General features: G+C 41.0%; 2 protein-coding genes across 2 annotated transcripts; one reads left to right on the plus strand and one right to left on the minus strand.

Moving 5' to 3' along the window:
- Positions 1–379: 379 nt before the first annotated feature.
- On the minus strand, positions 380–5,978 carry LOC306922197 (uncharacterized protein). Its single transcript, XM_079499593.1, has 4 exons — positions 5,933–5,978; positions 3,830–3,924; positions 3,530–3,590; positions 380–3,393 (listed from the first exon to the last, which is right to left on the minus strand). Exons 3-4 carry the CDS (start codon positions 3,564–3,566, stop codon positions 887–889), a joined length of 2,544 nt encoding a protein of 847 aa, XP_079355719.1. The 5' UTR covers positions 3,567–3,590; positions 3,830–3,924; positions 5,933–5,978; the 3' UTR covers positions 380–886.
- Positions 5,979–9,456: 3,478 nt separating this feature from the next.
- Positions 9,457–25,120, plus strand: ppp1r35 (protein phosphatase 1, regulatory subunit 35). Its single transcript, XM_079498729.1, has 7 exons — positions 9,457–9,593; positions 11,196–11,403; positions 20,782–20,902; positions 22,025–22,167; positions 22,618–22,708; positions 23,601–23,734; positions 24,047–25,120. Exons 2-7 carry the CDS (start codon positions 11,197–11,199, stop codon positions 24,206–24,208), a joined length of 858 nt encoding a protein of 285 aa, XP_079354855.1. The 5' UTR covers positions 9,457–9,593; position 11,196; the 3' UTR covers positions 24,209–25,120.
- Positions 25,121–25,620: the final 500 nt, after the last annotated feature.

Genomic DNA, 25,620 nt, shown 5'->3' on the forward strand with positions numbered 1-25,620 from the left:
AGCTTGTGCGGCGCACCCATTCAAGCCACTAGGCTAGGCTAGGGGAGTGAGTGCCTGCGCCAAGCAGTGGTGAATGGAATAGGTTATGGGAACTTGTGGCGTAAGCCAAAACAAGTACTCACTTCTGCGATCTGCCCAATTACTACAATTGGGTGTGTGGTTTTGAGGTTGGCTGGCTTAGTCATACTCTAATCATTCCCACTGCTCATTTGTCCATCTGTGGACCAGCAAACAACTAAACTGATAGATAAATCAGGTGCACCTTAGCTATACTTAGGCCTATACTATATACTTATTTGAGACCAAAGTCAAATTCTGCAAAAGCAAAATGATATAATCTACACATTAATATAAAGACTTACATCAGTTTATTGGGAGATATTAGAATTTAATATAACATTATGATAATTATGTAGCAAAGTATATGCAAGTTACAGTATGATCAGAATAGTGGAGCGTCTTCCTTGCCCTACTGGGAGCTTCCACAAAAACTCAAGAAGCTGAGAACACAGACACAAACACAATCTATCATAACAAATATTAACACAAAGATGAACAGGTCAATTCAGCAACTATTATTAATTATGATAGTGAAGTGGCAAACTATCATTTTTGGCATGAGTCGTAACATATATATATAATTTCCCAAACATGAACTCTATAAGAAATAAGGGTTTAATTTATTCCGTTATTAGGCTGAAGGCAGGGCGGAGCGTGTGTGTGTGTGTGTGTGTGTGTGTGTGTGTGTGTGTGTGTGTGTGTGTGTGTGTGTGTGTGTGTGTGTGTGTAGACACAATGTGTCAGTCAATGTACTGTACAGTACATATCTGTCCTGGGGCGTATACCTCCTCGCAGAGATATGTTGTTTTATGTTTTGTTCCGTTGATTATTTCACTGAAGCCATTCTTTTGTAGAAGAACAGAGCTCCAACAGCTGCCCCTACGACAGCCCCTACTGCTGCACCAACCGGGCCAAACAGCATTCCAGCTTCCGCCCCTCCAGCCACTCCGCCAATAGTAGCGCTGACTCCAGCAATCGCTCCGGCCACCTGTATTGCACCACCTAGCTTTGTTCTGTTATTGTTCTCCTCATTTTCTCTCTGCTTTTCCTCCTCTATACGTCTCCTCTCTTCCGTCTCTCTGTCAAAGTTAGCTTGTTGTTCCTGTAGTTCAGTCTTCATTTTCTCTTCTTGTTCCAGAGCAGCGCACTCGTATTTATTCGTTTGTTCTTCCATCTCTCTGTCAAAGTTTTCTTGTTGTTCTTGCAGTTCATTTTCCATTTTCTCTTCTTGTTCCAGAGCTGCTCTCTCGTATTTACTCTTTTGTTCTTCCATCTCTCTAGCAAAGTTTGCTTGATGGTCCTGTTGTTCTTTTTTCATTTTCTCTTCTTGTTCCAGAGCCTCTCTCTCGTATTTATTTGTTTGCTCTTCCATCTCTCTAGCAAAGTTTGCTTGTTGGTTCCGTTGTTCTTTTTTCATTTTCTCGTCCTTTTCCAGATCCGCTCTCTCGTACTTCCTCTTTTGTTCTTCCATCTGTCTAGCAAACATTGTTTGTTGTTGCTCTAGTTCTCTCTTAATTTTCCTCTCTCTTTCCAGACCTTCTCTCTCATATTTTGTCTTTTGTTCTTCCATCTGTTTAGAAGATCTAGCTTGATGTACCTGTAGTTCTCTCTTCATTTTCTCGTCTTTTTCCAGACCCGCTCTCTCATATCTCTTCTTTTGTTCTTCAATTTCTCTAGCAAAGTTTGCTTGTTTGACTTGTTGTTCTTTTTTCATTTTCTCATCTTTTTCCAGAGCGGCTCTCTCATATTTATTCTTTTGTTCTTCCATCTCTCTAGCAAAGTTTGCTTGCTCTTTCTTCATTTTCTCATCTTTTTCCAGAGCGGCTCTCTCATATTTATTCTTTTGTTCTTCCATCTCTCTAGCAAAGTTTGCTTGCTCTTTCTTCATTTTCTCATCTTTTTCCAGAGCTTCTCTCTCATATTTCTTCTTTTGTTCTTCCATCTCTTTCCATCTCTTCTCTTCCATCTCTCTAGCAATGATTGCGTGTTGTTCCTCTTGTTCTTTCATAATTTTCGTTTCCCTTTCCAGAGCCTCACTCTCATATTTTGCCTTTTGTTCTTCCATCTGTCTAGCAATGTTTGCTTGTTGTTCCTGTAGTTCCTTTGTCATTTTCTCTTCTTTTTCCAGAGCCTCTCTTTCATATTTCTTCCTTTGTTCTTCCATCTCTCCAGCAAAGTTTGCTTGTTGTTCCTCTAGTACGTCCAGAACCTCTTTCTCATATTTGTTCTTTTCTTCTTCCCTCTCTCTAGCAAAGTTTGCTTGTTGTTCCTCTAGTACTTTCTTCATTTGCCCTTCTTTTTCTTGAGCTTCTACCTCATATTTCTTCTTTTGTTCTTCCATCTCTCCGGCAAGGTGTGCTTGTTTTTCCTGCTGTTCTTTATTCATTTTCTCGTCTTTTTCCAGAACCTCTCTCTCATATGTGTTCTTTTGTTCTTCCATCTCTCTAGCAAATCTTGCTTCTTGTTCCTGTTTCTCATTCTTACTTTTCTCTTCTTTTTCCAGAGCCGCTCTCTCATATTTGTTCTTTTGTTCTTCATCCTCTTTACATCTCCTCTCCTCATTCTCTCTAGCAGATCTCGCTTGTTGTTCCAATTGCTCTTTCATCATTTCCATTGCCTTCTCCGTACCTTCTTTTTCACATATTTTCTTCTGCTCTTCCATCTCTTTATCTCTCTTCTCTTCATCATCTATAAGACATCTCTGTTTGTCTTCCTTTATTGCTTTCGCTGCTTCTTGGAACATCTCATTGGTGTAGTGGCTTCCTCCATTCTTCAACACCATGTTGTTGATTTTCGCCAGCAGCTCAGTGACCTGAGAGGGATCCTGAGATTTGTTGTTGAAGACATGATAGCGACCTTCACATTTTGCGATTATCTCTTGTAGTATTGGACTTCTTTCCAATATTACTTCAACTCGTTTATCTTCAAGCAGGTCACCATTAGTGAACAGAATCATGGTGTATTTATTAGACATTTGGCCAAATAGATCCTGAATCATTTCCACAGATTTCTGCTCGTCGTCTATGAATCTTCCCAGTTTGATCACATCCAGGAAAACATGGGGACCAGGAGCGGAAAAATAAATGCACTGTTCAGTGTTTTCAAGAGTTTGTTCATGGCTTAACCTGGTGTCGAACAATCTGGGTGTGTCTATGACAGTGACCTTTGTACCAGCCACTTCCCCTCTGACCTTCTGACAGCCTGTTGTCACCAATTCAGTTGAAAACTCGGATTGAAAAGCGTTAAAACCCAGGATGGTGTTTCCACTGGCGCTCTTTCCAGCTCCATGCTTCCCAACCAATACGATCCGAACTGTGTCATCATTAATGAGAGCTGGTGGATTAAAAATGATATGGTTATGGCTTTAAGGGTGCTAAACATTGATTCATGTCTCTACGCTTCGATTTCATGATATTTTGTCCATAATTATCAATACAAAAGCATGGGCGGCAAGATACATAGTACATACCTCCCTCTCCATTCCTGCTCATTGAATCTGCATTCATGTCTGTCTTGAGGTTTTCTCTCACCTTGACAGCGACAGAGAGAGACAGAGAGAGAGAGAGAGAGAGAGAGGATTGCTATACCACTATAACAAAAATAACAACCGTGTCTTTGATTGCGTTTTGTTGCGTCAGTCTTATTAAAATTATAAGCAATTTCATTAAAAATAGCCACGACAGGTGCACACTTCAACGACTATTGCATTTGACATTTGACATGCATGACATGACATAGGGTGCAACTTGGCTGAGATGTCGTCACTCACCTGAAGACAGGAAGATTTGATCTGCAACAGAATCCCTGAACAATCCGCCCGACCGTTGTGGTGGTTATGACTGTGTCTTTAGAGCCCAGCAGAACCTGTCAGTACATATAAGATAATAATGAAGTAAGTTTGTGAGTAATGGTAAAACGCATACTCTCTCATTTAGATTTCACTGAAGCAACACTGCCTGTTTGGTGTGCGTGTGCGTGTGCGTGTGCGTGTGCGTGCGCGTGGTCTGGCTCTGGGTATGGCTCAGCTTCCACTTCATTATATAGTTTATGTTATGTGTGTGTTGCGAGGTGTTGTGAACTTGTAGATCAGCTATTTTCAAAGTTTCAGTCACCTGGGGACACACCCCCGCCCTGGGGGTCCTGACCCGCAAGTTGAGAACCACTGCTCTACAACACATTCAACACAAGCTGGGATCTTGGAAGTTAGGAGGTCTGTCTGTCTGTCTGTCTGTCTGTCTGTCTGTCTGTCTGTCTGTCTGTCTGTCTGTCTGTCTGCCTGCCTGCCTGCCTGCCTGCCTGCCTGCCTGCCTGCCTGCTACAAAGTCTGTCTGTCTGTCTGTCTGTCTGTCTGCCTGCCTGCCTGCCTGCCTGCCTGCCTGCCTGCCTGCCTGCCTGCCTGCCTGTCTGTCTGCCTGCCTTCCTGCCTGTCTGTCTGTCTGTCTGTCTGTCTGTCTGTCTGTCTGTATGTATTCAGGAATTCCATACCTCCTGCTTGGTCTCCCTGCTGGTATCGTACCGGTCTGTCTACCTGTCAGAGAATAGAACAGTAGTTTATACAAATCTAAACTGTAAAAATCCAAGACACATTATTGCGAACAAGTTGAACATCATGTCTGATGCATGACAAGATGGAAAGAAATGTGCAATGCATCAAAACAAATTTATACTCAGTAGCACGACGGTGTCGCTTGCCAAAAAGATCTTATAGGCCGATGTGATACAAATTAAGATTTACAGGTTGCATGACTGCATGTACAAAGAGGGTGCAGATAACAGAATGAATATGCACCACCACCACGGTGGCAAGCAGTTGGTTGATTTAAAGACATGAAAACATGGCCAGAAATCATATTGTATTCTACATCACATACACATTGATTTTGTATACCTCTAAATTGATCTTTTCATCATTATCAATATCTTATCTCATGAATAGTTCTGGTTCTGGTTATATATTATACGTTTTAAATTAAAGGGATATTTCACATTAAAACATTTACCCTCTACTCTGGGTTTTGGGAGTACCCCAGACAGTTTTTAAGTTGCTTGATTCAGTATTTAGATATATGGTATTGACTTTATCAGACACGCCCCTTCTTATACAAACCCATTGTAACTTCAAACTACATTTTAACCATGTTAGAGTCATTGAAAACACCCAACCTTGCTTCTGGTGACTCATACTACCATAATATGGCTTTTTTTATATTACTTTTTCATTAATTAAAAAAAATAAAAAAACATCCCAGTTTATTTTTCTTTTTTTCCCCACAAATTATAAAAAATAAATGAAAAAAGGAATTGAAAAAACAATATCGGCCACCAGAACCAAGGGACAGGTGTTTTCCATGAATTTTATCATGATTAAAATGGAGTTTGAAGTTACAATGGGTTTGTATAGGAAGGGGGCCTGATAAAATGTATATCAAACATCTAAATACTGAATCAAGCAACTAAAAACTGTCCAGGGTCCTTTAAAAAAAGCCTGAAACAGTTAAATATCCCTTTTACCCATTTAGACCTGAGAACGATTCTACAAATGTCTTCTAAATCCTGACTGTTTTCTGAAACTCCCATGTTTCTGTGTCAGTGGTTCTCAAACATGTTCATGTCAAGGATGTAATTGGCCACCGACCGCCATCTGAAAATATGTTGTTACAGAGACCCCCCCAAAAGCAAAGATTTGAGTTAAAAACGTTCTACAAGCTCATATCGCTCGGTGCCGCGCTATGAGCTTATCTGCTATTTCTCAATAGCTAAAGTATAACATAATGCTTAAAACACCAAAAGGGGTTCCCGCCCAGAAATTAATATGCAGTTGATGCATGGCAAAGTACTTTTTTATTTGTCTATAAAGTAATAATAGAATTACCTGATGTTCTTGTTGCAGAAGAGTCTGTCAAACTGTTTTGGAGAAAGTTGTGAAGATAATCGATCACACTCCCTTCCTTCCTCTGAGATCAATAAAGGAACAGGGCAGCTTTCTGCTGCAGGTGAATTAGTGTGCAACCGCCTCCTCTCCTCCGCCCAGTGAGGTAAGAATGACATGGGAGGGTGGGGTGATGTCACTCATCATGTCCTGTCCTCGGGGTTTGTTCTGCCTTCATGCTTCACTTCACTTAAAATAAACCCTGTACTTGTACCTATGTGTGTAGTGTCCCCCAGGGCTCTGTACTTGGTCTCCTCCTCTTTTCGCTACATTAAATATGTGCACTGAGAACAGCTTACATACAAGTTCACAAAGTTATGCGTCGTGAGCTTGTAGTCTGGCTACCCCCCCCCCCCCCCCCCCCCCCCCCGAATAGGGGTCCTAGGGTTCATGTGTATAATGTGATCAAACCTCTGTTTGTATGTATCCCCTTTATACAACATATATGGCTCACATTGGCTCAGTATGATATTGTGGATCATCTCAAACCTGAATGTCTGGTTCCACTTCAGCTTGCAGGCAGCAACAGTATATTCCATAATATTGCTCTCTCTCTCTCTCTGTGTGTGCATTTCTTCCTGTAGGCCTACTGTACCGTGTGCGTATAGGCTATTGCTTTTTTGTCTAAAAAAACATTTTCATGTCAAGGACCCCCAAAAATATATGTAATTGCCTGCTGAGCCCCATCTGAAAATATGTTGTTCCAGGCAACCCCCAGAAGCAAAGATTTGACTTAAAAACGTTTGCTCTGAAAGAAAATATATTCAAAGATTTGCACTACATTTTCACGATTTTTCAAAAATAGCAGACCTACAAGACCTATGAGCTTTTAGATCTGATATTTTTCAATAGATAAAGCATAACATAGGCCTAATGCTTAAATCACCAAATGGGGTTCCCGCCCAAAATGTATCTTCAGGTTGGATACCATTCATACCAATCATCCAATCAGGCGAGAGAACCCCACAAATATTTCGGCTTAATTATTGTAGTGTTCTGGTTCCAATTTTGTATAATAATTTATTCTTAGTGTTTTCACCACCTCCAATTTCAGTTGATTATCCTATATCCTAGTAGCCTATAGTTCTTTCTCATGCATTGATGAAATTGGCATCCCATTCCCAACCTGAAAATGGAATATAGAGCTAAGTATAACACTTATTTTAAAATCAAAACAAATCACTTACTTGAACTAAAAATGAAGATTTGTGTTATACCTGCTAAAGCTACTGATCAAACATATTGGTAGATACCACTACCACATGTAAATGGGAGTAAAGGTCTCCACACACTGGGCGCGAATCGGATGCGAATTTTTTGCGTCGTTTCTCCATCGGTTTTCCGAAAAACGCGGCCGGTGTGCAACCACCTTAACTGTTTGGATACATGGCTGTATAGTGTGCTTATAAAATGCTATCTCATCAACATGTCTTGACTTGCAGACAGATTATGAGACATTCCATCACATTACTTGGCAGTTTGCATAATGAGGGCAACGCTCTGCACTTATACTGTAGTGTTTCCCACAAAGTGGGTCAGGAGTCAGGACCCATTTTTAGGTCATGGATTTTGCAATTAATGTTGAGCCTACAACATAACATGACATAATGACAAAAAAATTACGTGTTTTTTTTAAGGAGATCACTCTGTTGTTCTACCTTTTGTTCTTTGGTGACTTGGGACTCCATGCATTGACTGATGGTGCAGGTCACAGTGTTAAGTGTAAGTAGGTGAAGTCTAAGTAGGTACAAGGTGTGGACCGAAGCAGTTCTGACTGGGACAAAAAACACAAAGAAACAAACAAAAATGCCACTGAGGCTATACTATCCACTTTCATTTTTTCATTTTGTATATGATGAAGTATAAAATTGTAGCAGGTCAGGTAGCCTAAGGCTACAGATGTGCTTCACGGAATGAGGGGGACACAAATTACAATAAGAATTAAAATAAGAATAACAGGTAGATGACAGCATTAATAACAGTAAAACACTCAGTCTCTTCTCCCCTGTGCAATAAACTCCCCATTGCTGTCAGAATTGCAGATTCACTCAATCTGAAGACTCATTCTCTTCAGAGTCCCCCTCACCAACTATCACTTCACTTTATAGCCTACCTTTGTTGGTAAATGGTAAATGGTAAATTTATATAGCGCCTACATAGATTGTGCATTACATTCACCCATTCACACACACATTCATACATCGATGGCGGCGGAAACCATGCAAGGCACCAACCAGCACATCAGGAGCAATTAGGGGTTCAGTGTCTTGCTCAAGGACACTTCGACACTATAACTGTCTCTGGGGGAGCCGGGGTTCGAACAGGCAACCTTGTGGTTACCATCCAGCCACTCTACCCCTGAGCCACCGCGGGGGGGACTCCTGTCTTTGTTGTATGACGTTGTCGCACACAAATGCAGTTCTACAAGCTCACTAGCTGCTTATGTCTTGCTCATTCTTAATTCTTCTGATGCAATTCAAATCCTAAATTGCATGTGTATATTAATGCTGTTGTTTGTCATTTGTTTGGTTTTGCACACAAATGGCCTTGAACACTGACTTTAGACATATTTTACCTGCATTTCAAGTTGTATTTAGTAAATTGTTTGTGTTGTAATCTAAGTACTGGACCCTCGTCTGGTTCTGACAGACAGGTAGTGTGTGCAGGCTGGGTGGTGTGTGACAATCCAGTTGAAGTATTCCTTTGGTACGGCGACTGCGGCGGCGGCGGGTACCTGGGAGAACAAATTAACGAGACACGAGACAGTATCACGCTAAGGTTCACAAAGTTTATTACACAAACAGGAAACATATATAGTGCTGGATCATAATGACGTGACAATACGATATGAGACAGAAGAACGTGCCTACTGCAGCAAGGCTGACCTTGCTGCCGCCTAGATGTCTCTCGTAGCCTATCTATAAAGTATGCTACAGTACCGGCAGTACACAATACATATCAAGTACACTGTATCTCAAGTTCAAGTACATAGACTAAGATGTACTGTGCATGGGCTAATATCATAACAATTTGTAATGTGTGGACTGTGGAAGCATGTCACACCAACATTTCACTTCATATACCTTTGTATAGAGGGTATGCGCGTGACATCATCATCAAACCAGGAAGTTATGCGGGAACGCCTACTGAGTGGCAAAAAAGTACTTTCTGGCCTTGACAGCCCATACATCCACACAGAAAAGTCATATCTGATTGCATTAAACAACATTAAACAATATTAAACTCACTTTGCCTGTTGCTTTGCCACTCGATGTGCCATTCACTTTAAGCATGCGCATACTCTTTATTGTGACTCGTGAGTCAGTGAGTGACAAAGAAAAACTATTTCTACAGATGTACTGAATCTGATGTCCACACACCAGTCCAGTAGGTGGCGGCATTGCACCATTGTACCATTCACTTGGCTTCTAAGCAAAGGACCGTCGCATCTGGATGATGTTATAAATCGCGCCGTTTGAAAACAACCGGCGCGGAGCAAAGTTTGTTGATAGATTTTACATCACAAAATTGATCAATACATCACCAATAACTTCACGGATCAATCGAATTCAATAGGATAATTGATTGCGTCTGGTTTAAGAAGGTACGTGATTTTATTTGACGAGATGAGATCAGTATAGTCCTTCAGGACCCATAATATAGTTTACCTTAGCCCAAACATAGACTCTCGTAGAGGTTTTTTTCGATTCTGACGAATCTCTCAACGAGAGTCTAAAAGACTAGGTCCCCTTTAAGAGGGCTCGTGTTTACGTTTGTGCCTCAAAATCACTCTTACCTTGTACAAATGCAAAATCTAGATTGCCCCACATGTCCGGCGGGTGTTCGGAAAACAATTACTTCCGTAGCGACCGTAGTTTTCAATAAAAAAAATATTTTAATCCACTCCGTCCATACTCCTCCATTGTAAATGCGCAACAGAACATTGGCCGCGCCCCTAGTGGCCAGGGTTCTGTTGCGCATTTACAATGGAGAGAAAACCAAGATGGCCGCCAGATTCCGAGACAGAGTATGGACTTTAGTATGGACGGAGTGGATTCAAATATTTTTTTTATTGAAAACTACGGTCGCTACGGAAGTAATTGTTTTCCGAACACCCGCCGGACATGTGGGGCAATCTTGATTATTTTTAGATTTTGCATTTGTACAAGGTAAGAGTGATTTTGAGGCACAAACGTAAACACGAGCACTCTTAAAGGGGACCTAGTCTTTTAGACTCTCGTTGAGAGATTCGTCAGAATCGAAAAAAACCTCTACGAGAGTCTAAATGTTTGGGCTAAGTTTACCTTTTCTGTATTTGGGACGTCGGTAACAGAAAAGGTAAACTAGGGTCCCGAAAGGGGCGTAATAGCCCTGAAATGGCTGTGATATTACATATTATGTTTGATTTTGAAATTGGAATACAGGGCTATAGTAGGCTATATGCAGTTATATCACAGATGAGATAATTTGTTCAATGGTTTTCATATTTTCAGGGACCCCCATATCCCTAGGAGTGAACTATTAGAGTGTAGGCTACAAATGGACCTGTACTATACACTGTCAGATTGTGTGACCTTTCATTTAAGGGCCCATTTGGAACCCTCCCAATAAACCCTATTGCCTTGGGGCTAGGTTCATTGGCACCCTCAGGGCCTGTGGTCAAGACCCCACTTGAGAAGCACTATTAATGTTATCGATGGTCAGCATCTGGGCAGTCTGAATGCGTACAGTAGTAACTACTGGGGCAGCGGTGGCCGAACGGTTTGCGGAGCGGTCTTGATACCGGAAGGTCGCCAGTTCGAATCCCCGGACCAGCACGTTAAAATGACCACCGCTGAAGTGCCCTTGAGCAAGGCATTGAACCCCAACCATGAAATGTTCTATGAGCAGGGCGTGGCTGTAAACAAGCATCTCGAGCTTAGTCCATTTACCCTGGGTAAACAAAGAACTTTGCTTTGCTTTGCTTACTGCTGCAGTAGACGCACGCTGCAACCAGATACCTTTTAATTAAATATGAAGACAACTAACTAACAATAAGGTTATTGTTGTTTTTATTGTATGGTTTCTCTGAAGAATGGTTTTATCAGTCACAATATGGGTGTAACAAGTAATGAACAGGTTTATGCTAAATAATGTATAATAATAATAATAATTTCAACATGTTCTTACTTCTTAGTAACTTTTAAATAATACTTATTATTTTCAGGATGTATTCTCCTCTCCCCTCTGCTCCTCTTCCTCTCCTCTCCTCCCCATCCTCCCCCCCTCGCTGTCCGGAGCTCGACCTCTCACTCCTCCACAGCCCAAACCCAACGCACCCTAAACCTAAACCCCACCCACCCAGAGAGATCCCATGTACATGGACCACACATCAAACATCCAGCAAGAAGACTCTGGGGAGAACTCACAGACAGGTGAGTTCTGTCAGCGTGGAGTGTTGGACGGGAGGACTAGAATAAAGGCTCTACATCCTCCTGGTGGGGGCTCCTCACTGGCAGGTGAGTCAGTAGCATACGACGGGGGCGGTGGCTCAGGGGTAGAGGTAGGGGTAGTGGCCGGTAAAACGGCCGGATGGGAAAACCGTGAGGTTTTCAGTTCGATCCTGGGCTCCCCCAGAGTTAGTGTCGAATTGTCCTTGAGCAAGACGCTGAACCCTAGCCGCAATTTGCAACTCTAGATTTTTTTATAATGTGATGAATCTAGAGTTGCAATACCCTCCATTGACTCCCCACTCATCATTTTGCGTTTGCGATCTGCTTGTCTTAAACAATGTTAAACTCACCAACCTTGCAGCTGTAGTCCAAGCTTGAATTATTCTCTTTCAATCTGCCGAGCTTGTTTTTCATAAAAATCCCCCATAGACATGTTATGAGCTACTTTCTGTCAAGAAGAAGAAATGTTGGAGTTTGGAAGCGCTCGTTTGTATTGCAACTCTAGATTCATCCCATTATAAAAAAATCTAGAGTTGCAAATTGCGGCTAGCTGAACCCCTAGTTGCTCCCGATGTGCTGGTTGGTGCCTTGTATGGTTTCCTGTATGAATGTGTGGGTGAATGACTGTAATGCAATCACATCTATGTAAAGCACTTTGGATACGCGTGCTATATAAATGCATGATTTACCATCAGTGACAACACAGAAATGTATGTGGGGACTCAGGATTCAATTGGCATAACTACTGAATTGGGGAGAAAAATGTTTTAAAAAAAAAGTAATTGGATACTAGTGTTGCACGATTCTTGCTCAAATGTGAATCTCGATTTTCCTCCACAAGAATTGAGATCATGATTCTCACACGTTTCTCATTTTTTCCATGAAAATATGTATTGTCTTTAGTCTGTATATATAAACTTTTATTTGCAGACACTATAGGTCCAAAATACAAAAACAAGACACAAAAACAAACAATAAAACATATCACAATCAGGCTATTATCACTCCATACAGCAAATCATTTAAAAAACATATAAACATTTCCTCCAGTGTTTCCAAAAGCAAGAGGAGAACCTTGTATCACTCTGTGTGAACCCTGTTAAGGCCATGATTAATGCATTATTTGACTCCTTCAATCTACACATAAATCTGAACATATAGTTGTTGAACATTTCTACATTCAAAATGTGGCACATGGAGCCAGCTACTGTGGCTTACAGACACCAAAGTGTTTGACTTAAACCTCTCTTAAAATCTCTCTCTTGAGTAAAAGTGAGCCAACTAGTGCTGCACGATTTTTGCTCAGTAGAAATGAGATCGCATAGGTGTCTGAATCTAGATCTCGAGATAAACTAGAAACTTTATTCAACTCTCATAAATCACGGGTGGGATTAAATCTCTTCACCTAAAATGGCGTTGTGACATGTTGAGCTTGTAAATCTGTTTTCATGGAATGTTCGCCTGTTATGGAATGCCCAAAATGGAGACATTAGGATCCATGCGGTTCAAATATTTCTAAAATAATAATTTTTGAGTTTTGTCTGAATAGAGATGATGTAAACTGTACAGACATGAGCCAGTTCTTTGTGTACTTTGTGTTTGTTTCTTTAACCCATTTTGGGCGGGAACCCCTTTTGGTGTTTTAAACATTATGTCATAATTTAGCTATTGAAAAATAGCAGATCTACAAGCTCATAGTGCGCCACCGAGTGGCACGCTACGAGCTTGTAGGTCTGCTATTTTTGAAAAGTCGTTAAAATGTGGCGCAAATCTTTGAATATATATTTCAGAGCGAACATTTTTAACTAAAATTTGGCTTCTGGGGGGTCCCTGGAACTACATATTTTGAGATGGGGGTCCGTGGCCCAATAGAGATAATTCTGGGGGTCCTTGACATGAAAAAGGTTGACCACCACTGACATAGAAACATGGGTTCTTCTTTCAGTCCAAAATGGGTTAAAGGCAGCCATCTATAAGAGCATCTGTCAGTATGTTCCTACTTCATGTTCTCCATATACATAACATACATTTATATCCATTATTATATCTATTATACATTTGTATCCATTTTATGTTGTGTGCGACACTGGTGTGTACTGATGTCATACACTGGCCTCCAAGTAGTTGATTGGCATTAAGTGTATGTATAATAGTTTTCTATAACGTGCAGTATTTAACTTTATAATGGAAATAAACAGAGCTCGGGTTGGACTGAAACCTTGCCCGAATTTGGGGTCATAAGTCATAGATATGTCATAGTTGACTGACATCAAAGATGACTGACGTCGCTGGCTGGCCACATTAACTTTTTGGGGGGCTTTTTTATAGTTGTACAGTAGCTAGACAGGAAATGGGGAGAGAGATGGGGGGAAGACACACGGCAAAGTTCGTCAGGATCGGGGCTCGAACCCACGACACTGTCATGCTGGATTACCAGCCAAGGTGCCTGGACCACTAAGCCGTTAGCCGGCCCAGCCCCACATGAACTTTTTAAAGAGACAAATACAAGTTTCTATCCAGAGAGTGTTAAGAATTCAAGCCTACAAATCAAGTCAATATGAATTCCTTTTACTTTTGTTTTTCCTCACCCAGCATACCAGAACCCAGGAATGACTGTAGTATACTGATTAAATAATAATAATTCAGCAGCGGGGCAAGGGCTCAACTGGGCAGGCAGATGCCCGCGTTGTCCAGCCAGCACTGGCTACACTTCTGATAACAACCATGACAGCTTTGAACCACGGTGAAGTATTGAACTGACATGTAAAACCAAATTCTATCTACAAACTCACAACAATGTTGTTTAGGAGGGGGGGGGGGGGGGGGGGGGGGGGGGTGTGTGTGTGTGTGTGTGTGTGTGTGTGTGTGTGTGTGTGTGTGTGTGTGTGTGTGTGTGTGTGTGTGTGTGTGTGTGTGTGTGTGTGTGTGTGTGTGTGTGTGTGTGTGTGTGTGTGTGTGTGTGTGTGTGTGTGTGGCTTGGCGCCACCATGAGGCTGATTTGAAAACTGTCAAGTGGCATTTCTTCCAAAGCCTAGTGGGAATACGCTTGCACAGTTTCACCACAATCGGACGCTGCGTTGAGTAGTTGTGGCGATTTGTACAAAACGGGTACAAAGTGGGCTACTCCTGAAAAGTTTATAATCCAATCGTAGCCAATGAGGGTGGATTATGAGAAATCAAACAAACCTGTCTTGTAGGAGCCAAAATATACATTTTGTTGTTTGTTTCTATTTATTGTTTATTTTTTCCCACGCTTGGTTTTGTTCCACTTCCCTTACCTGATTGATGAGCTCCTGCTGCGTGTCTGCTAATCACGTTACTTATGTCAGCTGTGTGTCTGGGCAGGGGCATTCAGTGAGAGAATGGGGGTGAGCTCTAGGCTCAATATTTTCTGTTGACCGTTTAATCGTTTAATCGTTTATCTACACGTTTTCATTTATCAACCTTTCAAGTACATTTTTGGACCTTGTTTATTTTGTCAATAAATCACCTTAACCACAATAAGAACTTTTCTGGATATGATTGAAACGCGTCACACAGTTCGTGCCGACAGCTCAGCCTCATAGCGCTACTTCTATTTTGATTCAAGAGGAAGAAGTAGTCGCTACAACACGTCTTGATCACATGACTATGGAGAGCATGTGTTATGTGTACCGATTTGCGTGAAATTTGGATAAAATCTGAAGGAGTAATATTAGAAAATGTGTTTTACATATGTCGGCCTCCTGGTGGCGCTATAAAGAGCAGATGTGAAAAATTCCAGGAAAAGGTTTTTCCTTGGCCTCTAGGGAGTTGGCATACAAAGTTATCCACAGATCCGTGCAGTTATAGGTAAAAACACTTTTCGGCCAGTTATAGCGCCACCATGAGGCTGAGTTGAAAATGTTCATGTGGCATTTCTTCCTCGGCCTAGTGGGAATGTGCGTGCACAATTTCACGGAAATCACACAATGTGTTCATGATTTGCAGCATTTTGTTTGAAACTGAGCACTCCTGCAAACTTTGGAAGCCAATCTTAGCCAATCAGGATGGAGTCTGAGAAATCTGAAAGACCTGTTTCGTTGAATGGCTCTAGAGAGACTGTGTATCAATTTGCGTGATGTTTGGACAAAATCTGTAGGTGTACTGTCCAAAAACTTGTTTTGCACAAAGCGGCCTCCTGGTGGCGCTATAACAGGCTGTTCTGGAAATTTTGGGGCAGAGGTTCATCGTTGGCATCCAGGGAGTGTGTGTGCAAAATTTGGCATCGACCAGGTTAACGGTGCCTTCGGCCTGGTGGAGACAATAAATGGCCCTCTTCTTATAAACGGCAGATCTCTGACTCCCCCCACTGAAGGGGATGCAAGGTTATAAAATAACAGTCAACCAGAGATGTGTCAGTGAGCTGGTCGTCCTTGTTGAAGGAGCTTCATAGCCTTACTTTATACTTCCTCGGCTTATATCCTGCAGACCTACACTGTTGTACATACGGATTTCAGCATCGAAGCAGGTAAGACACTTAACCTCTTTACATGGATGTTAATGACAGCATTGATCAGTATTCAGCAACAAACATTAATACAACACATAATACAATGAAATAAATGAAAATATTTCCCGGTAATAATAAAGCAACGATTCATGTATGTATTAAAAAATAAATAATGAGTGGGTGCATTTTTGTGTGGTAATTAACAATAGCATAATTTCCTGCAGTGAAGTTGTATTATGTGTTTAGCGTGATGTCATTTCAGTTAATGATAATATCATATTATTAGAATAATTAATATATCGATGCTGTCCGGCAGAAACCAGAAATCTTTTGTATATTTCTTCATAGATCAATCAACGCTATTGAACACTGTGTCTGTGTGTTGGTGTATTTACTATTTATCTATGCATTACTAACATCCTCACTTATTCCACTTCCACTTCTCTGCTCTCAGAACACAGTCAAAGAACCACCACAAGGTCCAGGAGGAACGTCTCGTCACCTCGCGTCTCGTTTCCCCGTCTTCAGGTGAGTGACAGCATCTCAGTCATTCACAGGGAGCATTTCAGTTATTATTAGTTTCAAAGTTGATCCCAATGTCCCTTTGTAAGTTATCTAGAGTGATAAGATCCATGCGCTGCACAAGGTGCCCTTTTTTCACTTGAGCACCTGCCCCTCAAAATGTCTGTGCACGCCACTGCATCCAGTCCTAGTATTTCAGAAATAACAGACCTCACATCCAGTCCTAGTATTTCAGAAATAACAGACCTCACATCCAGTCCTAGTATTTCAGAAATAACAGACCTCACATCCAGTCCTAGTATTTCAGAAATAACAGACCTCACATCCAGTCCTAGTATTTCAGAAATAACAGACCTCACTCTTGGTTATCTGAACTGACTTGTACTGTATATTACACATGGAGAAAATGTGTTATGTTATGATGGATAATTCAAGCAAGTTCCATGCGATTTGGCAGCAATTCTTAGAACACATTGCTCAAATACTGATCCCACTTAGCATTTAGTCTGCATGCAGCATCTGTGTGTCCTCCACTTTCCATATGATATATTCTAGTCTCTAGCAGTGTAACTCATTGATTTGAAATCATGCCCTGTTCTCTCTTTTGTTGTTTATGCTTTTTTCTTTTTTTTCTCTCTCTCTTTTTATTTTCAATTCCTTTGTCTGTTCTTCTTTTTTTGCAAAACCTTAATACAAATATGAAATGCTGATGGTATATTCTCCATAGTCTCGTTGTACTATAGGGCAGTGGTTTTCAACCTTTTTCATGTCAAGGCCCATTATTTTTTGGGCAATTGAGCCACCAAAATGTAAGATTTTGTCCACAATTCCATGCTGTATTTGATGTTTGTACCATTAGGAGAGAACAGGAAAGACAATGCTTCTACATTCTCTAATTGTGTAGACTTCTTGTAAATTTAGTAATGCAGATGTTTAACAATAATGTAACTCTTGAGAGCTTAAAATGAAACCAAATTTCGTTTCATTTTATGCTCTCAAGAGTTAAAGATCTAAGGGTCAATTTGGTTACTCTATCATTTAGCTGGGGACCACCTGGAACCCCCTCAAGGACCACTGGTATCACTAATATCCCTAATATGTATGGCATGGTGTAGTACAGTTGAGTTTGGGTTTTGCACCCCAGCCTACTGACAGGAAATATGCTGAGCTGTGTATCGGACGGTTATTCTCTTGAAACCACATGGTTTCATGGAAATCATCCACCCACATTTCTTATCTCTTTACACAACTAACAGTAATAAAACAGGGGAGTAAATTATGCCACTCAGTCACACATCATGATGATATCAGATTATCAGATGTAATTGTGAAAGTACAACAGAGGTTAACGTTATGCGACAACATATATGAGTTTTACGCAATTTACTCACACTTTATTTGAAATTTGAATATTTAATTGGATTCCCCATATATGAAAACCTAAAAAAAAAATAAGTTTCTATACCTTTTTTGGTCAAAAAGATGCAATGTAATATATTTCAGTATAGTGGTGGCCGCCATCTTTAAATGGTCAATTTTGAGGGCTTAGCATCCATTTTTGAGTTATACATATACAGCAGATTTGGATTCAGCAACCCTTAATACCCCGCCTAGAAAACATGTATGTAGTAAATGAACACGATTTGCCTTCAGCACTTTAAATAAGCACATTTTCTTAAATCAAGCCTAGTCTAAAATAGCTGATCTACAAGCTCAAACGTTATATTTGAGTGGGAGTAATTAATGTGTGCTTCCAGACTCCACCCCTCGCCTTATCAAACTGGCTATTTACCTTTTTGTGTGAATGCATCTGAAATGGACATTCTACATTGTGTGAAAGGCATCAGACAATGTCCGACCCGACCTGATTCCCCGGACATGTGCCAGTGTTCATATGAGAAGGGGCTAATGTGGTACAAATGTCTCTCTCTCTCTCTCTCTCTAGTAAGAAAAGCACCCTCAAAACAGACATGGCTTCAGGGAGCAACAGGGGACTTGATGGTATGTATCTTGGCAGGAGATGCATTTTGTTTTATTTTTGAAAGAGTGAATGCCGTGATCTTTTAACCCCTAAAACATGATCATCAGGTACTATGATTAGAGAAAGTGTTAAAATTATGTTTTTATGTGGCCACACCCACCAGCTCATTAATTATGCCTGGTTTTCAGGTGGGTGGTGATGGTTGGTGATCCACCTGAACTGAAGCTGCACCCACAGCTGTTGTTGTATGATAAAGGGGGTTAGGGGAGGGGATGATAATGATATTGTGATGTCACTATATCTGGTGTATTTCGATTGAGACTTTTCACTCAAGGCTTTCAGATTGAAGAAACCAAAAATACACGGAAGACATATTTAAATATTCTAACCACACCTAGCCGTCTATTAGAGTAATGTTAACTCAATAGACACATACAAAACAGAACAAATACAAAAATCACGGCACTCCATCTTTAACCACATGAACCCTAGCATCTCTATTCTGGGGGAACATTTGGCAAAACCATCTACAAGCTCACACAGTGTTGCGCTAGATCTATTTTAGAAAGAGAAAGGAAAGAGACCCCTAGCTGGACTCCTGTCAAATAGGCTATAGTGTTTAGGTGGTTAATGAAGACAAGCAAAAAGCAGTTTTGGAAACCACAAATGTTTAGCCTCATTAACCAGATCCTTTTAATCCACCAGCTCTCATCATAAATGATGCAATGTTCCAGGCAGTGGAGAGAGAACTGGAGGAGGAGAAACAGAGAATTCTCAGAGAGAGAAAGAGACACAAAGAGATGGCAGAACTGGAGAAGAAATATGAAGAGGCCACTGTAGGGGAAGCAGTTGCTACAGTTGTAGAGAAGTGCAGTATCCAATGAAAGACAACGGTTAAGACAACGGGATATTTCACTTTAAAATTAATGTTTAGCTCATATTACCGTCTACTCAGGCTTTTGTGAGCGCCCCAGACAGTTTTTAAGTTGCTTGATTCAGTATTTAGATAGGCTATATGATAGGCTATATGATATTAATTTGATCCTATACAAACCCCTTGTAACAACTTCTACTACGTGAGGGGGGCGTGTTTTATACGATTTTTCACGATTTGTATATTTTCCACACATTTACCATTACTTTTACACAAATCCAATATTTTCTTGTTTTTCTTTTACAATATTGCTTGTGCGTCTCTGTCTGTGCACTGCAGTCTGCTCCGCCACTACACGTCAACACGTGGAGAAAAGACATGGTCATTTTGTTCAAGATCAAGCTAAAAATGACTTCTAATTGTGTAATAAAATGCAATGAAAGGTTTGACCACAGCAGCTGTGCTTTTGGAGTCATGAATTTTAAACCCATGATTGTTCATCAATTTGTGTGAATGTCAAAATAATGTAATGTAAGAAAATGTGATATAACACAGTCAATAGCCTATTATGTAAACTAATTATACAAATTACTTTTGTTTACAATCTAGGTGTTAATATTGATGACCACTCACCAGCTAATGATCAAACATGTTTTGATGCCAAAAGACAGATGATATGTGATCTTGTATCAATAGATTTATATCAATTCATGTATCAATTGTATTCATAAGAAGCCATGACACTGACACGGTGTGCGCCGTGCCGTGCGTGCGCCCTAATAAAGTAAAAATAACCTTTTTTACACATCTTGTTATTCATAATTTCAGTTGGGTCTCACCAGTTAGCAATTAGAGGATGATTTACTTCATCACTAGAGGAAGAATAAGACTGGTTTCTGAAAATAAATGTTTCTATCCAGAGAGTACAGTACGTGTTAAGAATTTAAGCCTACAAAAGTCAATGTGAATTCCTTTCCTTTTGCCTTTCCTCACCCAGAATGCCCAAACCCAGCTCTGTACTGACAACGTTAGATCTGACAGTGCTCAGGTTGGGGGAATACCAGCAGCCTCTTTCACATGCGTTCCTATACACTGGCACATTAAACTGTGTACACCAGGCAGGAGCGGTCCTATACACTGGCACATTAAACTGTGTACACCAGGCAGGAGCGTTCCTATACACTGGCACATTAAACTGTGTACACCAGGCAGGGGCGGCCTTAAGACTCTGGGGTCCATTTCAAGAGCTAACTTGGGGTCACCATATCATAGGGGGTCCTTCAAAGGGTCCCCCACATTGACACTTATTAGCCCACGGACCCCCGTGTGAAAAAGGTATGCCAGGGACCCTGAAGATTTTTACGGCTCCAGCAGTGATTTTAAACCCGTTTAATTTCAAGGACCCCCAGTTTGACCTGCATTGATTGATTGATTTATTAACAGCTTCAGTATCAAATCTTCATATTTGATAGTTTTTATGTGAATAAGTGGTTGGCATCTCATTTTACGCAGGTGCGCTTTGAGGAACCCGTGGTTGTCAAGGTGACCGCTGAACCTGGAAGTTCATCTAGCAACCTACCTAGCAACAATGAGCATCGCAGTAGAGGTCACAGGAGGAGAGGTCGTCGTCACGGTAACAGTTTTCTACAAACGGTGTATAGTCCTTTCCTCACATTCTCTCCTCTCGTGTCTCTTCACATTCCATCTCTCTCATTTGCTCATGCTGTCTTGTCTCTTCTGATTCTCTCCTCATCTCCGCTCATTCTCTTTTCTGAGTTTTCTCCTCTCTATCATTTCATTCTCTTGCCTCATCTTCTCTCCTCATTCTCCTCATCTCATTCTTTCTCATTCTCATGTTCCGCTTCTCATTTTCTCCTCTTGTCTCGCCTCAGTCTTGTCTCTTCGTTCTCATCATCTCTTCTCATTCTCTCGTCTACTCACATCTCGACTGTGGCTCAAGAGGTAGAGCAGGTCGTCCAATGATCCATGGGTCGGCGGTTCGAATCCCGGCTCCTCCTGTCTACATGTCGAAGTGTCCTTGGGCAAGACACTGAACCCCAAATTGCTCCCGATGTGCTGGTTGGTACCTTGCATGGCTTCCGCCGCAATCGGTGTATGAATGTGTGTGTGAATGGGTGAATGTAATGCACAATCTATGTAAAGCGCCTTGGATAAAGGCGCTATATAAATGCACCATTTACCATTTTATCTCATTCTCTCCGCAAACCTTAGCCAAATTACAATACCCCAAAGGTAAATGCAAGGAAGCTGCACCCCATTCGCCCGGTATCTCTGTATTGAATAGGCGAAATCATCCGTTATCTTCGAATAGGGCCAATATGGCCATACTGGCATACTCACTGTTTCAGTATGTCATTATCACCTATTGTCATTATCACTGATGTCCTGACGGTCGAATGGGGTGGAAGCTGAGGGCAGCACCGAAATATGGCTGCAGCTGTGTAGTTCTAATTGTTGTCTCTATCCCCTGTAACTGCAATGAGTGACTGCACAACAAAGTATTTCACCCACTTAGGGCAGTATTACGCGTGTCTTAAGTACCAGGTCTTATTACTTAACTTAAGACCTGGAGGCGTGATCAATGCCATTTAGCTATTCTGAGTGGCCAAACAGCATTGACCACGCCTCCAGGTCTTAAGTTAAGTCATAAGACCTGGTACTTAAGACACGCATAATACTGCCCTTAATGTGACAAATAAAGGTGATTCTGATTTCATCCTCTCTGCTCTGACAGGTGAACCAGAGGACCACAGGGCGTGTCCTCCAGCTTCAGTATCCAATGGGGAGTGCATAAGTTCAGAAGTGGCCGACTGCCTATTGGAAGAGGCAGAGCCAAACACCTTACTGGCACTGAAGGCGGAGCTCCTGTCATTGGAGGTTTCTGTGGTTGCTGACACATAAACACTGCATGCTGTACTATAGCACTACATTCATAAATTCATACATACTGCACAATAGTTTAAAATACATGACTATTATAGTACTACATACTGTGCTATAGTACTACAGCATGCACATGAACACATACTTTACGGGCCGTTCACGCCGAGCATGATAACTACATCGATAACAGTGAAGAGTCTAACTGAAGTGGATGGCACAGTCAACACCACAGTCAACACCACAACTGTATTAACAACTATATTGTCAACGATTGTTATTAAATTTCAATGAGCATTTTAATGAGCATTTCAAAAATATAAGTAGGGGACCAGTCCATTCAGGGCTTTATAGGTGATGAGAAGAATTTTGAAATGGCTCCTGGAGCTCACAGGCTACACACTACACAGTTCACATGAATACATACTGGCTGTGTTTTTCCTATAGGGGGCAGAGTTTAACTCCCAGCATGCCGTGCAGGAGACTCTACGTTCATCAGTCAGAACCAAGAACCTGATCAACACCAAAGCTACAGAAGGTAAAACCATAAACGTCAGCGTTTATCTGTGGTTCTCATATGGTTTAACCCATTTAGGCATGACGTCGACATTTTAAAAATGTCTTCTAAATCTTGACAGTTTTCTGAAATACCTGTTTCTATATCAGTGGTGCTCAATATTTCATGTCAAGGAACCCAACGATTATCAGCCGCCGACCCCCTTCTGAAAATATGTTATTCCAGCAGGTACCCCCAGAAGCAAAGATTTGAGTTAAAAACGTTCGCTCTGAAAATAAATATATTCAAAGATTTGCACCACATTTTAACGATTTAAAAAAAATAGCAGATCTACAAGCTCGTAGTGTGGCACTCGGTGCCGCGCTATGAGCTTGTAGATCTGCTATTTTTCGATATATAAAGTTTAAAATAATGGTTAAAACACCAATAGGGTTTCCCGCCCAGAATTGGTTAATTCCAACTTCAATGCATTAGGCCATTTGATGATACCATTTATGTTTTATGTCTGGGACCCCAAACTACACTATAAATCCCCTGTTTAACTGTCAGAGTTTAAAAATGGACGACTGGATCCTTAAGGGTCCATTTGGTTCCAGTTGTACACTCTGTTACAGACATTTGGACCCTGGTGGTTCTCGGACCCTAGGTTGAGACAGTGACCGACACGACAGTGTTACAGGTCAATGTGAGACAACTCCTCACTGTTGTTGTAACGTAAGGTATACTGTGTTTCATGCGAAATTGAGATAAAATAATCTGGGTAGCTCAGTAGATAGAGCTCTTGTTTTTATCGCTCTGATCCAAAATTTCATAGGAAATATTAAAAATGTATAAAAATCGTTATTCCAGTTTGACGTGTTGGTCACCATATTAACTGCATAATATTTCCTCAATCTCTTATCTCTCTCTCTAGCTGTGAATTTCCCGCCCTCTCAGCATCTCTTAAGCTCATTGGTCAGTTTGTCTGTGGAAGAGGATCAGTTGATTAACCAGGCTCTACGTGATAGGCTGCCACTGGCCCCACCTACCCGTCTTCATGATAACAAGGTAAATGTTTACATTACATGCAGTGGTTTAATGGTGTTTTATTTTCTTCTGTGGTACGGCATTTTAATGACACCACAGAACAGCTGATAGCCTAGTGTATGAGAGTTTTAGACACACAAACACAAAAGTAGAATTAAAAGTGTGTGTGTGTGTGTGTGTGTGTGTGTGTGTGTGTGTGTGTGTGTGTGTGTGTGTGTGTGTGTGTGTGTGTGTGTGTGTGTGTGTGTGTGTGTGTGTGTGTGTGTGTGTGTGTGTGTGTGTGTGTGTGTGTGTGTGTGTGTGTGTGTGTGTGTGTGTGTGTGTGTGTGTCAGACGGATGGCCCCTCCCTCCTCCCGTTTGTGAACTCTGTCCTCTTCAGGGAGATGCCCCTTCTAGGAGAGGAGCCAGGCATCAAGCCACGCCCCCAACCGACGCCTCGCCCCGCCCACTCCACCTTTGACCTTTACAGACGACACACACAGTGGCAGGCCTGACCATAGATATAAAAACCTCGATGCCTCATTGGCCGCTGCAGTTCATTGGAGCTTCCTGTATCGCACTGCAAGGCGGACGTCAAGCAGAAGTGTGGAAGGCACGCTGTGTCGCTGCCACTCAAAGTGACTACTAGCCAATCACACCGCGTTTTTTCCGGGACTCAATCAAAGGAGCTTTATTGGCACGAGAAAACGTTCACATTGCCTCACCATGTGCGTCACAGAAGCTTGCCTCCTCTCGAGATACAGACACCCCAGAGCTGAAGGAGGTGTCTACCTTTCTACGTCTATGGGCCTGACACACATGTACATACACACGCATACTCTCCCACTGGTATTAAAATGTCTGTTCTATATTATTGAAACCACAATGGACATACATTTAAAGAATTGCAAAAATAACCAGTCTACGAGTTCTCGTTTGAGTTTTCTTCTGTTTGGTGTAACTTTGTTTTGATAAGTGCTCTATAAACAATGTTGTTGTTTATTTTATTTTGAATCTTATCTGTTCTGTTCCTGTGTTTTACTCTTACTGTTGATGACAACTGCATAACATTTACCAAAGAGGATCAATAAAGATTTATCATATCTTAATAACCATACAAACACACACTCGCTGGCATGGGATGGATCAGATGGATACTACTGTCTGGATAGCTCTGTCATTTCCAACTCCTATAGGTCTGTGCACTGTGAGAATGAATGATCTGCAAGCTTGTTGAAGTGGAGGGTGGAGGCCCGTTTCAATTGAAACTGGTGAAAAATCGCAAAGGCCTCCTATATGAGTGAATCATAACTTGGTGTTTTTATACAAGAAATTGTTATTATTAAACCGCACAGTGATTGTACCATAGATCTTAGATTATATTAATGTGAATAAAATCACTGACTCCTGAATTTTAGTTTTATATATTTAATAAGAGCGAAATACAAAAATACATTTTTAAAGACATTTGTAGATTAGGCAACAGGTTTTAATGGGTTAAACATTAACTGATTCACATGACAAGGACATTATCTTGAAGGTGTGCAATAGTTAATCGAACATTAACTGGAAGAGAACCTCAACGTTTTAGCTATTTATTTACTTTTTCTAAATGTAAAAAATAAAGCATTTGGAAAATGGTCTGAAGTAATACCTAAAGTATTTGAACATGCATGGTACATAAATTGGCAGACCTAAATGTATCCTTCTAATGAATGGCTGATCACAGGTTTTGAAGCAATTTGTTGCAAGTGTATTTTAGTTCAAGCCTGTTCAGATCATATAGGCTACTTTACATTACTTCACATATTCCTTTCCAAATTCTTTATATTTTTACATTTTGCCAAAAAAATAGACAATTTAACATTGAGGTGCCCACAATGTTCAAATGCCCACTCTTTGCTTACCGTTCAATTTAGTGTTGCAC

The sequence above is a fragment of the Electrona antarctica genome (assembly GCF_951216825.1).
Source record: "Electrona antarctica genome assembly, chromosome: 4".
Lineage (NCBI taxonomy): Eukaryota > Metazoa > Chordata > Actinopteri > Myctophiformes > Myctophidae > Electrona > Electrona antarctica.

Coding starts and splice junctions, on each gene's coding strand:
- LOC306922197 (XM_079499593.1), bottom strand. CDS start 3,566: ATGAATGCAGATTCAATGAGCAGGAATGGAGAGGGAG. Junction 3,394..3,529: donor GAGCAGGAATGGAGAGGGAG/GTATGTACTATG, acceptor TTAATCCACCAG/CTCTCATTAATGATGACACA.
- ppp1r35 (XM_079498729.1), top strand. CDS start 11,197: ATGTATTCTCCTCTCCCCTCTGCTCCTCTTCCTCTCCTCTCCTCCCCA. Junction 22,709..23,600: donor CAACACCAAAGCTACAGAAG/GTAAAACCATAA, acceptor CTCTCTCTCTAG/CTGTGAATTTCCCGCCCTCT. Junction 23,735..24,046: donor CCCGTCTTCATGATAACAAG/GTAAATGTTTAC, acceptor TGTGTGTGTCAG/ACGGATGGCCCCTCCCTCCT.